The 12,757-nt window shown below is 28.4% G+C and overlaps 2 protein-coding genes across 2 annotated transcripts; both read right to left on the bottom strand.

Moving 5' to 3' along the window:
* Positions 1–3,295: 3,295 nt before the first annotated feature.
* LOC105108695 (40S ribosomal protein S26-3-like) lies at positions 3,296–5,128 on the bottom strand. Its single transcript, XM_011003107.1, has 5 exons — positions 5,017–5,128; positions 4,816–4,908; positions 4,608–4,692; positions 4,385–4,518; positions 3,296–3,608 (listed from the first exon to the last, which is right to left on the bottom strand). The coding sequence occupies exons 1-5, from the start codon at positions 5,017–5,019 to the stop codon at positions 3,528–3,530; spliced, it is 396 nt and encodes a 131-aa protein (XP_011001409.1). The 5' UTR covers positions 5,020–5,128; the 3' UTR covers positions 3,296–3,527.
* A 5,496-nt stretch (positions 5,129–10,624) lies between these two features.
* Positions 10,625–11,710, bottom strand: LOC105108694 (putative MO25-like protein At5g47540). Its single transcript, XM_011003106.1, has one exon. The coding sequence runs from the start codon at positions 11,678–11,680 to the stop codon at positions 10,625–10,627; it is 1,056 nt and encodes a 351-aa protein (XP_011001408.1). The 5' UTR covers positions 11,681–11,710.
* Between the last annotated feature and the right edge of the window lie 1,047 nt (positions 11,711–12,757).

The raw sequence follows: 12,757 nt of genomic DNA, 5'->3' as shown, positions 1-12,757 counted from the left end.
TCAATGAATACTTTAATGATGAATTAAAGATCAATGTTGCATAATATGATTTTATGTTCTAGTTTAAAAAATTTAAAAGATCAAAGATCAAATTTAACAACAACAAAAAAATAAATCTTTTTTTCATTTTGGAGCATAAAACTTCACTTTGGTCCATAAAATTCATCTTATATGTTATTTGGTCCTTATTATTTTAGCATTTTATGTTTCAACCATAAAATTCTTTTTTTTTCCATACTTTAATGATTATGCATCAAAAGTATTATTAAGTCTCTTATTTTACATATGTATTTATTGTTTTTATTTGGGTTTTTATAATAATTGATGTGCTTTTTAGTAATGAAATTTCTTTTAATATTTTGCTAGGTTTTTAGAGCTTAAATGGATTATGTCAGAAAATTTAATGTCGGAATTCAGAATAAAGAATTGAAGAGAAATTTAGTTAAAGTTTGAAGCAAATCTTGGTTCAAAAAAGTGCTCCAAATTTTTCCTAAAAAAATCAATTCTATTCCAATCCTAAAAAAGATTATCATATAATCTATTTCAAGCTCAAACTTGTCTTATATTGTGTGCAAACTTCAACCATCAAATACTCAAGGTTTTAATGTCAATCTTAGCCCAAATAATAGGTACATTTGTATCTTATATGATGCTTAAATTCAACTCCAAATCATCATTCAAATCAGCCAACGCACAATCAATGATCTTACATGTCCATATAACAAATAACAATTGATTTATTTTAGATAATCCATTGATCCAAGAAGGGAAGTACATGGATGAAAAGCTGGAAGAGACGTTGTTACATTATTTTGAGTCAAAAACAAGAAAGAGACAGCTCATAAACAAGGAAGAAAAACGTGCACAAAAGTGATTGCAAAGCTGGCCTGATTTGATTTTTCAAAACATCTTTTGGTGTTTTGCCCATAACTTTTGACTCAGGTATCCAAATGAATTGTTCTTTAATGATCCGGAAAGGTGACATAATTTTCTATAAATATATCTCTAATAGACATCTCTAAAAAAAAACTTTTATAAGGGTCTAAATTGCTGTCCAAAGTTAGCATCATATTTGTGTCTGAATTTTTACTGAAATTGTGTTGTGTTCTTCTTTATAGATTTTAGTTCTTTAATTTGTAAAACTTATTGTTTCAGTTTGATTCAAGTTATTTCATGTTTATTAAAGTGTTCTTATACATAATCATGGTTGGCTAATCTCTTTCTTGGATCCAAATCAAGGATGATGGTGGCTGAGGGGAGATTCTTAAGATATGCATGAATCTTAATGTTTATTGAATCTTAATGTTTATCTTCTCATTTTCTTCATGAATGATTTATTATTGCAAAGCAATTTTAGAAATCATTTAGGTAATGTTATAATCTTGAATTTTTATGCACAAACTTTAGTTTTGGTATAGAGATTGCTTGATTCAATGTCTTACTTAATATGAAAGTATTTGTTCATTCTTAAGCAATAATCAATCTTCATCTTTTTAAACTTCATTGTAATATCTTCCAATCTAATATCACCAGCGTTGATATTATGTTGAGTTATCTTATATATCTTGAAGGAATCACTAATATATCATGATTAAAATTGATTTGGACCGATACTTATTTTTTCTTGTCATTTAAAATCTATTTACTCGTTTTTATCTTTGAAAACAAATCCATCAAATTATTTTCAACCAAGTTATTGTTAATTTAATTTCTCTTAAGTTTTTTGTTACCTAACTTAATTTCTAGATCTAGCTCTTTGTGGATATGACATCGATCTTACCGAGTTAATTGCTATATCGCCCAATCATGCAATTACGAGTTAAAACAAGTCGATCATAAAAGACGATCAAGTATTTAATATTGGGTGTTGAGCCAATAGAAAGAAATTCATCAAAAAAAGTTACAGAAAGAGAAAATCACATATTCTAATCACTAAATATATCAATCTTAATTGCAATATATTTGTATTTATGAGAGAAATCCAATGAAGGTAATGTTTTCTTTTAACCATGACAAAAATCATAGACTGGGGTCTATAATTTTTATTGTTTAGAGTGATTAGAGGGTAATATGAGATTAGAAATAAGTTTACTAAGGTTTGTATTATGTTTTTCAGGTCTTAAAGTGAAAACAAATTTAAATTTAAATTTTTAAAGCTAAAAAACTTAAACCTTTAATTTTAAAGTCATCTAAGACAATTGAAAAATTAACTTATGCATGACAAATTAAAATTAACTTATGCATGACGAATTACAGGCCTAACCTATATTTTTTAATTTACTTTTCATTCTTGGCTAGGCAAGCATCTAGGCTTAGGCTTTGTAGGCCTAACCCACATTTTTAATTTTACTTTTCATTAATTTTTTTTATTTTACTCTCTTATTTTCTTAAAATTTATTTAATTTAATTATTTTTAAATTGTAATTAATCTTTATAATTATTTTTTAATTTTATCATGCTTCAACAAAATTATTGTAATTTATATTTAAATTTGTTTCCTCTTATATTTTATGTAAATAAGTTATATTTGCATTATGTATTTGTAAAAGCAAAAACTATATGTTCATCGCCAGTAGAATTGCATTTATCATTTATTTTTCCGAGGAAGGTTAACTTTTCACTTTAGTAGTTATTTAGTGTTAACAATATATATAAACTTTAATCAGTGTTGTTTGCTCAGAAAGATCGAGTTCAAGGCTTCAAGCTATGCTTCATAAGGCATCACTGTGAACAGCTCGAATGATAAATTGACTCGGACTCGTATCAAAATGACCGTCAATGAATTCGGTTCAAGCAGTGTCTTCATCATCCAAAACGACACCACTTTCTAATTTTATCATCTAAAAATGTAAAGACACATAAAAATTTAAAAATTAACCAAAAAATAAAATATTAATATCATCACATTCATATGTATTATTTTTAAAAAATTAAAATAATTTATATTAATATTTTTCTCATATTTCTACTTTAAATGAATTTAAATAAAATAAAACACTTTAGATAAAATTAACTTATTGAATGAACAAAATTCGTCAAAAACCAAACTTTTTTAATGGATTAAATTGAAAAACTTTGGGAGGATGAATAAATCAATTTTGATGGCAAGAATAAGCTTCATGAAAGTATCAATCTCCTGAGATATCTAGTTAATAACTTCTCCTACATACACCACACCATACAGAAATAATATTTGATTTAAATTAAAAACTTACTTTTTTATTATTTTATTTATTTTGAATTACTTTTTAAGTTAAAACCCCATTTAAATAAATCTAATTTTGACTACATACCATGGATAACTTCGATATATTACCATTATATTAGCTGTAGCAAAACAGACTGATAGGATTTAAATAAAACATGAAACTCAGAAACAAGGGATTCAGAAAGCATTCTCATCAGTCAAAACTTTGACAACCTAAAAATAATTCACAAGTCTTAACAGTAAAATACCGAAACAAATTCATCTAGTTCAAACAGCAACTTGAAGCAGAATGGCCAGTAGAAGAGTTTGATTTGATTCTCTAGGCACGTGCAGGAGCTGCACCAGCAGGACGAGGTGCTTGCCCAGGTTGACCAGGCTGCCCTGGCTTTGGCATGTCATCCTGAGATATGAAACACAAGAAGAAAGTTAATAACCCGATATGGGGGTGATAAGAATTACTTTTCAAAATGTTTTCCACTAATAAATTCATCAAAATATTATTTTTTAAAATTTATTTCACACAAGACGATCGGAAATCATAAAAAATATTATTTCTAAGCATTCCCAAACAGGGGCTAAATTAACAACATAATTTGCTCGGTTTGGCTTAGGATCCCAGAAGACCAAGAAGGCAGCCAAAAGAAAGTTGTAAATACAGATACAAACAGCCGAATTCACACGAGAAAAGCTAACATATTATACAAAGGAAAATAACATGGAGAAAATGACTTTAATTTCATGACTCAGTTCCCCACATCCAATGCTTACAAATCAAAAAACTAAAGCCGAGAATCAAGAATACAAACTTCAACTAACAAGCAAAGAACAATCATCTTGTAAATTAAGAATGTTTGCAAATGCATCTAACTGGGATCATCTACACAATGGATATCCAATACTTGGCAATGCACTACAAATGACAAGCAGAACAATCACATATTTAAAAAGGATCTGTTTCGATTCAGGACGAACAAGATACAGACCTAAATAAGGGATTGCAAACATTAAAATTATAAAGCACAAAATGATCTACCATCATCAACAAGAAAACCATCAATTTCTAAACATTAAAAAAAAGGAAGTCAAATCCATAAAAAACAAATTAAATACACATTTGTAATAGTATTGCAAAATAATAATGATAATTAAATAAGCAAAGAGATAAGAAAACAGTACCCTGCGTCTAATAAAACGCTGTGGGGGCTCCCTGTTCCTGCGCTCAGAGCGAGAGCGAACCCTCACAACACGGGAGTGAATAGCACAAGAGACACAGTACTGCATCTTGACGTACAGTTTGGGCAAAACATACCCTAACACCACAACAAAGAAACAATAAAGTCCATGGCCAAATCTGGCAAAAGTAAAACATGATTAAAAACTAGTTTAGCTAGTGATTTACCATCATAAACACAGGATTCTTGAACATCCCTGACAGCAGCTTGCTCTACTATGTTCCTCACGAGAAACCTCTTAATTGCCTTATCCTTTTATTTATTTATTTATCATTCATTAAATCCAAAATAAACAAACAAATCAATCAGGGTCTTTCTGAAAATAACGATTCACAGAGCGAATAGACAAGACAAGAAAGAAATTGCGTGCTGTACCTTGGGACAGCATTTGCCGCAGTTGGAGCATCGGATGAACTTGGTGTGTCCACGGCCGTGCTTGTTGCGGCCTCCATTCCTTCGCTTGAATGTCTGCACGAATTCAAAAAATAAAAAATAAACAGATCGTTAGAACAACAAAGCGGAAAGAGCTTGTCTGTTGCTGTAGGTGGCGGTGGAAATGAGATCCGTCGAACTCACCATGGATGCTGACGGTTGTTAGTGAAGAAGGCAGCCTAGGGATTTAGAGAGCTGGCTCTTCAGCACGGCTGCTAGGGTTTTTTTGGGTAACACGAGATGATTCCCGTTGCGAAGGGGACAATTTATAGGTGCGAATGGTTATACCCTCGCTCTTCACTGGATGGGCCGGTCTTCATATGGGCCTATAGGCCTTAGATATCTTAGGTGATTTTACATGCCCTTCTTTGAACACCCGTCCAATCGCTCTGTCCTAATATTCTGTTTATTTTAGAATGTTTAATAAATCATTTATCTATTATTAATCATAAAATCTATTTTAATATATATATATATATGCATCCTTTTTTTTAATTTAAATTATTAATTGGTATTTATTTTTTAAATAAATATTAAAAACTTGTATCTTATCATTTTAATTTTTTATTAGTAAAAGGCTAAATTGAATAACAATAAGGGTGTAAATGTTATATAATTTGTTTTTGTACTATCATAGATTTTTTAATAATTAAAGGATCATATGATAAAGGTTGACTTAGAATCAGAAAAATTTCTTTCTTTCTTATGACCTTGGTGTTAAAAGAAAATTAAATATATTATGATTTATACTTTCAATTGATTGGGGTAAAAACAATTAAAAAAAATATTGTGAGAAATTATGATTTAAAGTTTCATATAAAAAAAAAATCTTACTTTCTGTCTTCTATAAAATTATTAATCTCTTAAAATTTTATTTTTTTATTTATACACAAGGAAAGAAAAAACCCAATTTATATTATTATTTTTTAATGTGTGACATTTAAAATTAGTTAACTTTTAAATGTTTCACTGATACTAAGTTATATCAATTTTTTTAATTGAAAAAAAAAGATTAAATGGTGTCAATATTTTTCTAATAAAAAAATATTATAAGTTCAAAATATGATATAAATGGATGATAATTTTTAAGAATATTAATGCGATGATAACAACGACATATAGAATTTATATGGCTTAACTTATAAAATTTATAACTTGAATCATAAAACCATGATAATCTTATAGAAAAATAAATTAAAAAAACTACCCGAGCCAACTCATGTTACCTTTTAAACCCGCAACCTTGGTCATGAGATTGAGATAACTTTATAGAAAGAAAATATAAAAATTATGAAGTTTAATTTTCTACCGACTTAATATTAAAGGGTGAAATTAAAAAAAAATCAATTAAAAAGATAAAAAAAAAAACAAACTCAAGTAAACCCAAACTAATATATTAAAACCACAACCTGATTCATGAAATTAAGATAACTTCATAAAAAATAAATAAATAAATTACGAAGCTTCATTTCCAAACTATTCAATATTGAAGGTTGAAATCAATTAAAAATAAATAAATTCATGAGATCGGGATAATTTCATAAAAAATTATGAAGATCAACTCTTAAACCTAGTACTGTAGCCAATATGTCATGTAAATATATTTGAATTATTAACAATGACTTATTTATCTTTAATATTAATCAAATATTTTATTAAGAAACCTGAAGTAAATATAAAGTTCTTAAGACAAAAATATTTTACAAAGAAAATTATAAAATTGTTATAATTATGAAATTTCTATTGCATCAAAATATGGATCCAAAATATTTTTTGTCAATACTCTATTAAAACTGGATATCAATTAGAGCTATTGAGATCACTAGTGTATATTATGTTTTTTTCTTTATAAAAAAAAAACAATTTTTCCATAATAAAATATGAGAGATATCTTGAACTAATATGTAGGTGCTTGTTGGATGACATATGTAGGTGCTTATTGGATGATATGTACATTAAACTAACCCGCATGAAAATTTCATATGGAGAAATCACTTATGTCTATGAAAAAGTTCACAAGATGATTGTATAAATAGTCTTTAGATTTATTATCACTAAGTTATCTTATATAAAAGTGTTATATTTTTATTATGCTACACATTGTCATAATTAATGGTAACAAATTGACAAATATTAAATATAACATGAACTATATGAAGATATTTTAAGTAATTAATAGAGAATTTATCACCTTAGGTGAATTAGAAAAAATATTTTTTATATTTTCAAATAGTATAGATTGTGAATCATTGCACAAGACACAATGAGAATGAAAAAAGTTTAAAATATTATTTAAATAATCAATAACTATAGTGATGAGAATAATATGAATTAACAGAGTAAACATACTCTATATTATTATTATAACAAAAGTTAAATGATTTGGGGAAATCATCGTAGATCAAGAAAGCATTTATTGTGGATTGTAATATTGATTTTACTTTTAATTTCTTATATTTTTCATGAATGAAGAAACTTTTCTTTGACTTTTTTCCACCAGGGTATGGTCAAATATTTGAGGGTATTTTGGTTTCTTTAATTTTCAAGTATAGTGAAATAATACTTTGAGCCTAAAAAGACAAAAAAATAAGTTTTGCCTTTGGATATATTTTGGTATTTTTACTTGAGTATTTAATGTAATTAAGAAGATTATAAGGGGTTTTTTAGTATTTTCATGATATATTTTTTATTTTTTAATTGAAAAGCTGCAAGCACATGATCCTTACGCCCTAGCAAGTGAGTGGCGCCAGAGCTATTAAGAGAGCTTTTACTGTGAATTGTAATATTGATTTCACTTTTAATTCCTCATCTTTTCGCGAATAGATAAATGTTTCTTTGATTTTTTTCCACATGGATATTCAGGTTTTTTCAATTTTCAAGCATAGTCAAATAACACTTTTAGCCTAAAAAGACAAAAAAAGAAGTTTTTCCATTGGGGGTATTTAAGTATTTTTACTTGAGTATTTTGTGTAATTAAGAAGGCAATAGGGGGCTTTTTAGTATTTTCATGATGTATTTGTTATTTTTAATCAAAAAGCTACAAACACATGTTCCTCACGCGTTGGTGAGTAAGTAGCGTTTAAGCCATTAAAAAGGCGCGTATGACGCTTTCTAGTGGCCAAATCTAATCATTTATCGTCTAACTGGATGTGTAGTCATGTCCATTTCCATATAGAGTAGTGTGTGTAGGCATATAATACTTGGATTATCGTCAATGATCGATTGTTTGTATTTTCTCTCTCTCTAGACAACTAAAGTATATAATTTTTCTTTTTGTTTATTATTTGTCAAATCAGGCATGTGTATCATATCCAATAACTTAGGTCTGGAATGGCTGCTAGACCTGTACACCCTGAGCCTGCTAGACCCACACCACGATCAATGATTGGACTGTAAAAACAAATACTGCCTTGTTCGAGCAGGAGTTTTCATTCACATGCAATAAAACTTAATTGTAATTTTTTTTATTCATACAACTTATTTTATAAATTTGTTATATTTGAGGAGGAAAGAATAAAAAAAATGAGTTCTAAGTGATTTATTTCAAGTTTTCAAAAATAAATTTTTTTTTTCGTATGCATTGTGGATAAAATATTAATTTTATATTTCCATCCAAGTGTTGGACAATTTTTAAAATGGTTCATACTTTATTAAATTTGAGATTTTGTTGTATAATCTAATTGTCAAAATTTGTTACAAGGAGAGTTTATTTTATATTATAACTATTAGTATATACAAAAATTTAAAATATATAATCATAAGAGAAAACTTTTGAATTGATACATTATATCATAAGAAAAGATGTATATAAAAAAAATTATTGTCCTTTTAACTATCTTAATTTTTTTAATTTTATAAATGATTTGTTCATCAAAATTAGAAATTAATAAAAAGATTGAGTGAATTTTAGGGATGTGTGTTGTTAATGTCCAAAAATAGAAAAAAGAAATATAGAAAAGATAAAAATATATTTGGTTAAAAAGACAAGATGAAAATACAAAAAAACTATGTTTCTAGAACAATTATAAGTGAATTTTTATATTTTTCAAAAAAAAAAGTGTATGAATTTGATATGTTTGCCAGACCCAGGTAAAGGTCTGGCGTGGTTGTGGAGCCCAAATGCATGGGTCTGGCATAGTTATCAGCCCCACGTTATTTAGATCTGGCAAAAAATTAAGTGAATGTTTAAAATTTAACCCCCATGATTAAGTTTAATAACACTATTAAAAAATTCTCCATACTCTTAATATATTTTTACATTTTAAAAAAATTGATATTGATCCGCTGCGAAGCGCCGACCAATAAACTAGTAATGTTTAAATTAGAACATTGTTGATAAAAAAAAATATTAATTATTACAACGAGAAACTAGTTACTAAAATGCAAAGTCAAATCACTTATGACTTTCCAATTATTTAGGGGATCATGACAAATTGCTAGATATTATACTTAATCTTTAAATATAAATCAATCAATTGTTGAATTGATAATAAATTAATTTGTTTAATTATCTAATCCTATTTTATTCAGGACTGTGGTTTATATTTGAGGCAACTTATTAAGCAACCTAATGGGTCACATTAAAATAAAATGATTAATTAAATGTGACTTGATTTTAAATAAGTTTTAGAAATTAAATTCCTGACTATAATTTATATAAGGAATTACAATTCTAGATCTAGAAAAATCAAGTAGGGACTTGATTTAATATATTTTTAAGATTATTCTAAAATAATATATATGATATTATTTAGTGAGCAAATTAATATTTTTATTATTTATAGAGTTTTTAGGTTTCTCTATAAATAAAAAGTCATGCCTTTTATTTTTTGTGAGTAGAATACAATATATAAATAACTACATTCTAAAAGAAAAGAGTTAACACTTAAAATATATCAATTCATTTCTTCTTAAAAGATCTAGGAGATTTTTTATAAGTATAATTATCTAATTAAACAAAAAAAGATAAGGATAAAATCACCATAAACAAACAATTAATCAAGAGATTAATTATATAAATAATAAATACAATTAATCCACCAATAAGTTTCTTTAACAATACTAAGAAAAACATGCACCTCTGGGGCATGAAGCATTGAAGTTGAATTTATTTTTTGTCAAAATTTGAAAAATAGATTGCTTCATATTAATTATTTTTTAATATTTTTAGATTATTTTGATATAATAATATTAAAAAGAGTTTTTTAAAAAAAATTAATATATTTTTAAACTAAAATAATTTAAAAAGTAATCTTTACAGCATCCCGAAACACCTTTTTCACGATGAATTTGCACCTATCCGTAAACAATCTTACAACCCAATTGAATAACATGGATCACCATAAATTTAAAAAATGACACCCAGGTAATCTGGAATCATCATCACCGTGCGTGTGTAAATTAAACTATATCCTTCTTTCCAAGGTGAAGCATGACATTCACTGTCAAATGCAACTGTAACAGAACCATATATCATCTGCATAATCACATAAATCTAGTGTAAATAAATCCATGAAAGCAGTAAACGAGATAAATCCTATACTGATGCATGTTTCAATGAACACTGTATGTTCTTCTGTTAAAAAGAAATACTCACCATTGCTCATAAAAATTAAGAAAGTAAGATCGTTTTCTCTTGCATTCAACTTGTGTAGTTTTTACATAATTTGACATGAAAACATTTGCGAAGTTAATTATATGAAATACATCAAATTACTACAAGCAGCAACCGAGGTCACTCGTAGCTCTGATCTCAAGTATCAAGGGCTACTATTTCTTTCATGACTTGAGCCTTTTCTGCCTCGAAACATTCATCCTCTTTATCTGTCTTGAAATCAGCAAGGAAACGAAGAAGCTTGCTCCTGTTTGCCACAAGCACGGTGATGATGTCGGAAGGCCTCTTTTGATTTGCAGCAAAGAGCTTGAAAACCTGAAATGCCTTTATCCGGATGCACTTACTTGAATCCCTGAGGAGATTCATAATAATCCTCAAATTGTTCCTCGAGCTCACGTATCGTGCCATCACAGCTGAATTCGAGTGATCCAACAGCATGTGTCCCAGCAGCTTGGTAGCTTGCATTCTTGTAAAATAATCAGAGGATTCCAGCAGCTTCGAATTAAAATCCGCAAAGAACCATTCATAGTTCTTAGAAAGAAATTCAGGAACTAGAGAATATTTATGCCTTGTCAATAGTTCCTGAAGAGTTAAGGCGGCATCTGAGGCAATGTCGAAATACCGAAGCTGTATATAATCAAAAAACTTCTTCAGATGTGCTGGTGATTCAAGAACATATCTCGCAGCACTCTGGTGACTCAGACACGCCCTTAGAATTTCACCGTATTGGATAGCCATGTCCATGTCTCCACAACCTGCTACCAAAAGATCAAGAACATCAGTATTTTTCTCCAAGTACTCTGATGCAATCAACCGGGACTGAACTTTATGCCGTAGTAGATTTGCAACAACTTGAGTGGCGTCTCTCTGGGCCTCCAAGGTCAATTTCGGAAGACAAACGATGAGGAGAGGAAGCGTGTTCTCTCTGAAGAACTCCTCTGTCAATTGTGCACAGGCTCTTGAGACTGCAGAAGACTCATCATTGCCATAAGCAATTGACTTCAAAGCCCCGATATTTTTAGCCAGCGCTGCCGCCGCCTTAATTTCTTGTTTTAAATCTGCCTTCTTCTCCTTCTTTGCTTGTTTTAAACCATGATCAGAACTAATACACATCAAGAGCCTCTGAGTTTCTCGTACTATTTCGACAGGAGTAGTCTTAGTTTTGTTCTTGAGAAATATACGAGAAAATCCCATGTTGATGTCGAATGGGTTGTGGCAAATAAACTCACAATCGAGCCTTCTATAATGGCGGACAAGAGAGACCGAACTCCATGTGGATTTCTTCACCGACTCCCTTATATCTTGGAAATATAGACCGAATTGGACGTGGATTGCTTCTTCTTGGAAACCTACGTGGAACCTCTTACGTATTATATTATTATTGACTAACTATGTCCTAATGTTTTAATTTTATCAATTTCATCCCTCAACCCACCATTAATTACTATGATAACTAAAACATTTCGTCCTTTGAGTATTTTCATTCAAAGTATTATCACCTCATTGGATGATGAGAGCATTTGTTCTTCGAAAATAAATTTAAAAATAGAAAGTCAATAATAAGGCAGTAAAAAAGTCTCAAAACTAAGACCATTACCAAAGGAAATTTTATTTTCTAGAGTGGAACATACCAATGTGAGACGATGCTTTGTAGAAATTAGGAATCCCAAAAGGCTAGATTAATTAGGATTGAGTTTTTTACATCCACATCCGACCCAAGAACACTAACATACTAATTTTTACAGCATATTAATTTATATGTTATTAATTAATCATCATTTTTATCATGTATTCATAATTATAAATTAAGTTAAGTTTCACTAAGATTGGTTTTCTCAATATAATATTTTAATAACAATTATTATATATGTTAAAAATTGAAAATAAATTTTGGTGATCTATCAAACAATGTAATGAACGATTGCCATGAACATGGTGTTCGATTCTTGATTTCTTGATCAATATATTATATATTCTTAGAAATTTAATCATAAGAGCTAATGAAATTCTTAAATTTACTATTAACAAGTTAAACAATAAAATAAAAACAATATAAAATCTACTAGCTCAAAGAAATGCAAAGCAACAAAGAAAGAAAATTGTAAAAAAAAAAAAAGCTACAAAAAAATAAACTATGATAATCAAAAGAAACATTAAGTAACAAAAAGTTGTGAATAAATTGAGTTTATAGGGAAAATTAAACTATCTTTCTAAACTATTAGATTGCATTTTTATACTATTATAAAGATAGAATTTCACATGCAATATAGA

The sequence above is a fragment of the Populus euphratica genome, unplaced genomic scaffold (assembly GCF_000495115.2).
Source record: "Populus euphratica unplaced genomic scaffold, PopEup_1.0 scaffold374.1, whole genome shotgun sequence".
NCBI lineage: Eukaryota > Viridiplantae > Streptophyta > Magnoliopsida > Malpighiales > Salicaceae > Populus > Populus euphratica.
Note: the sequence above shows the minus strand (reverse complement) of the source record. Positions and strands in the feature narration are given on the sequence as shown.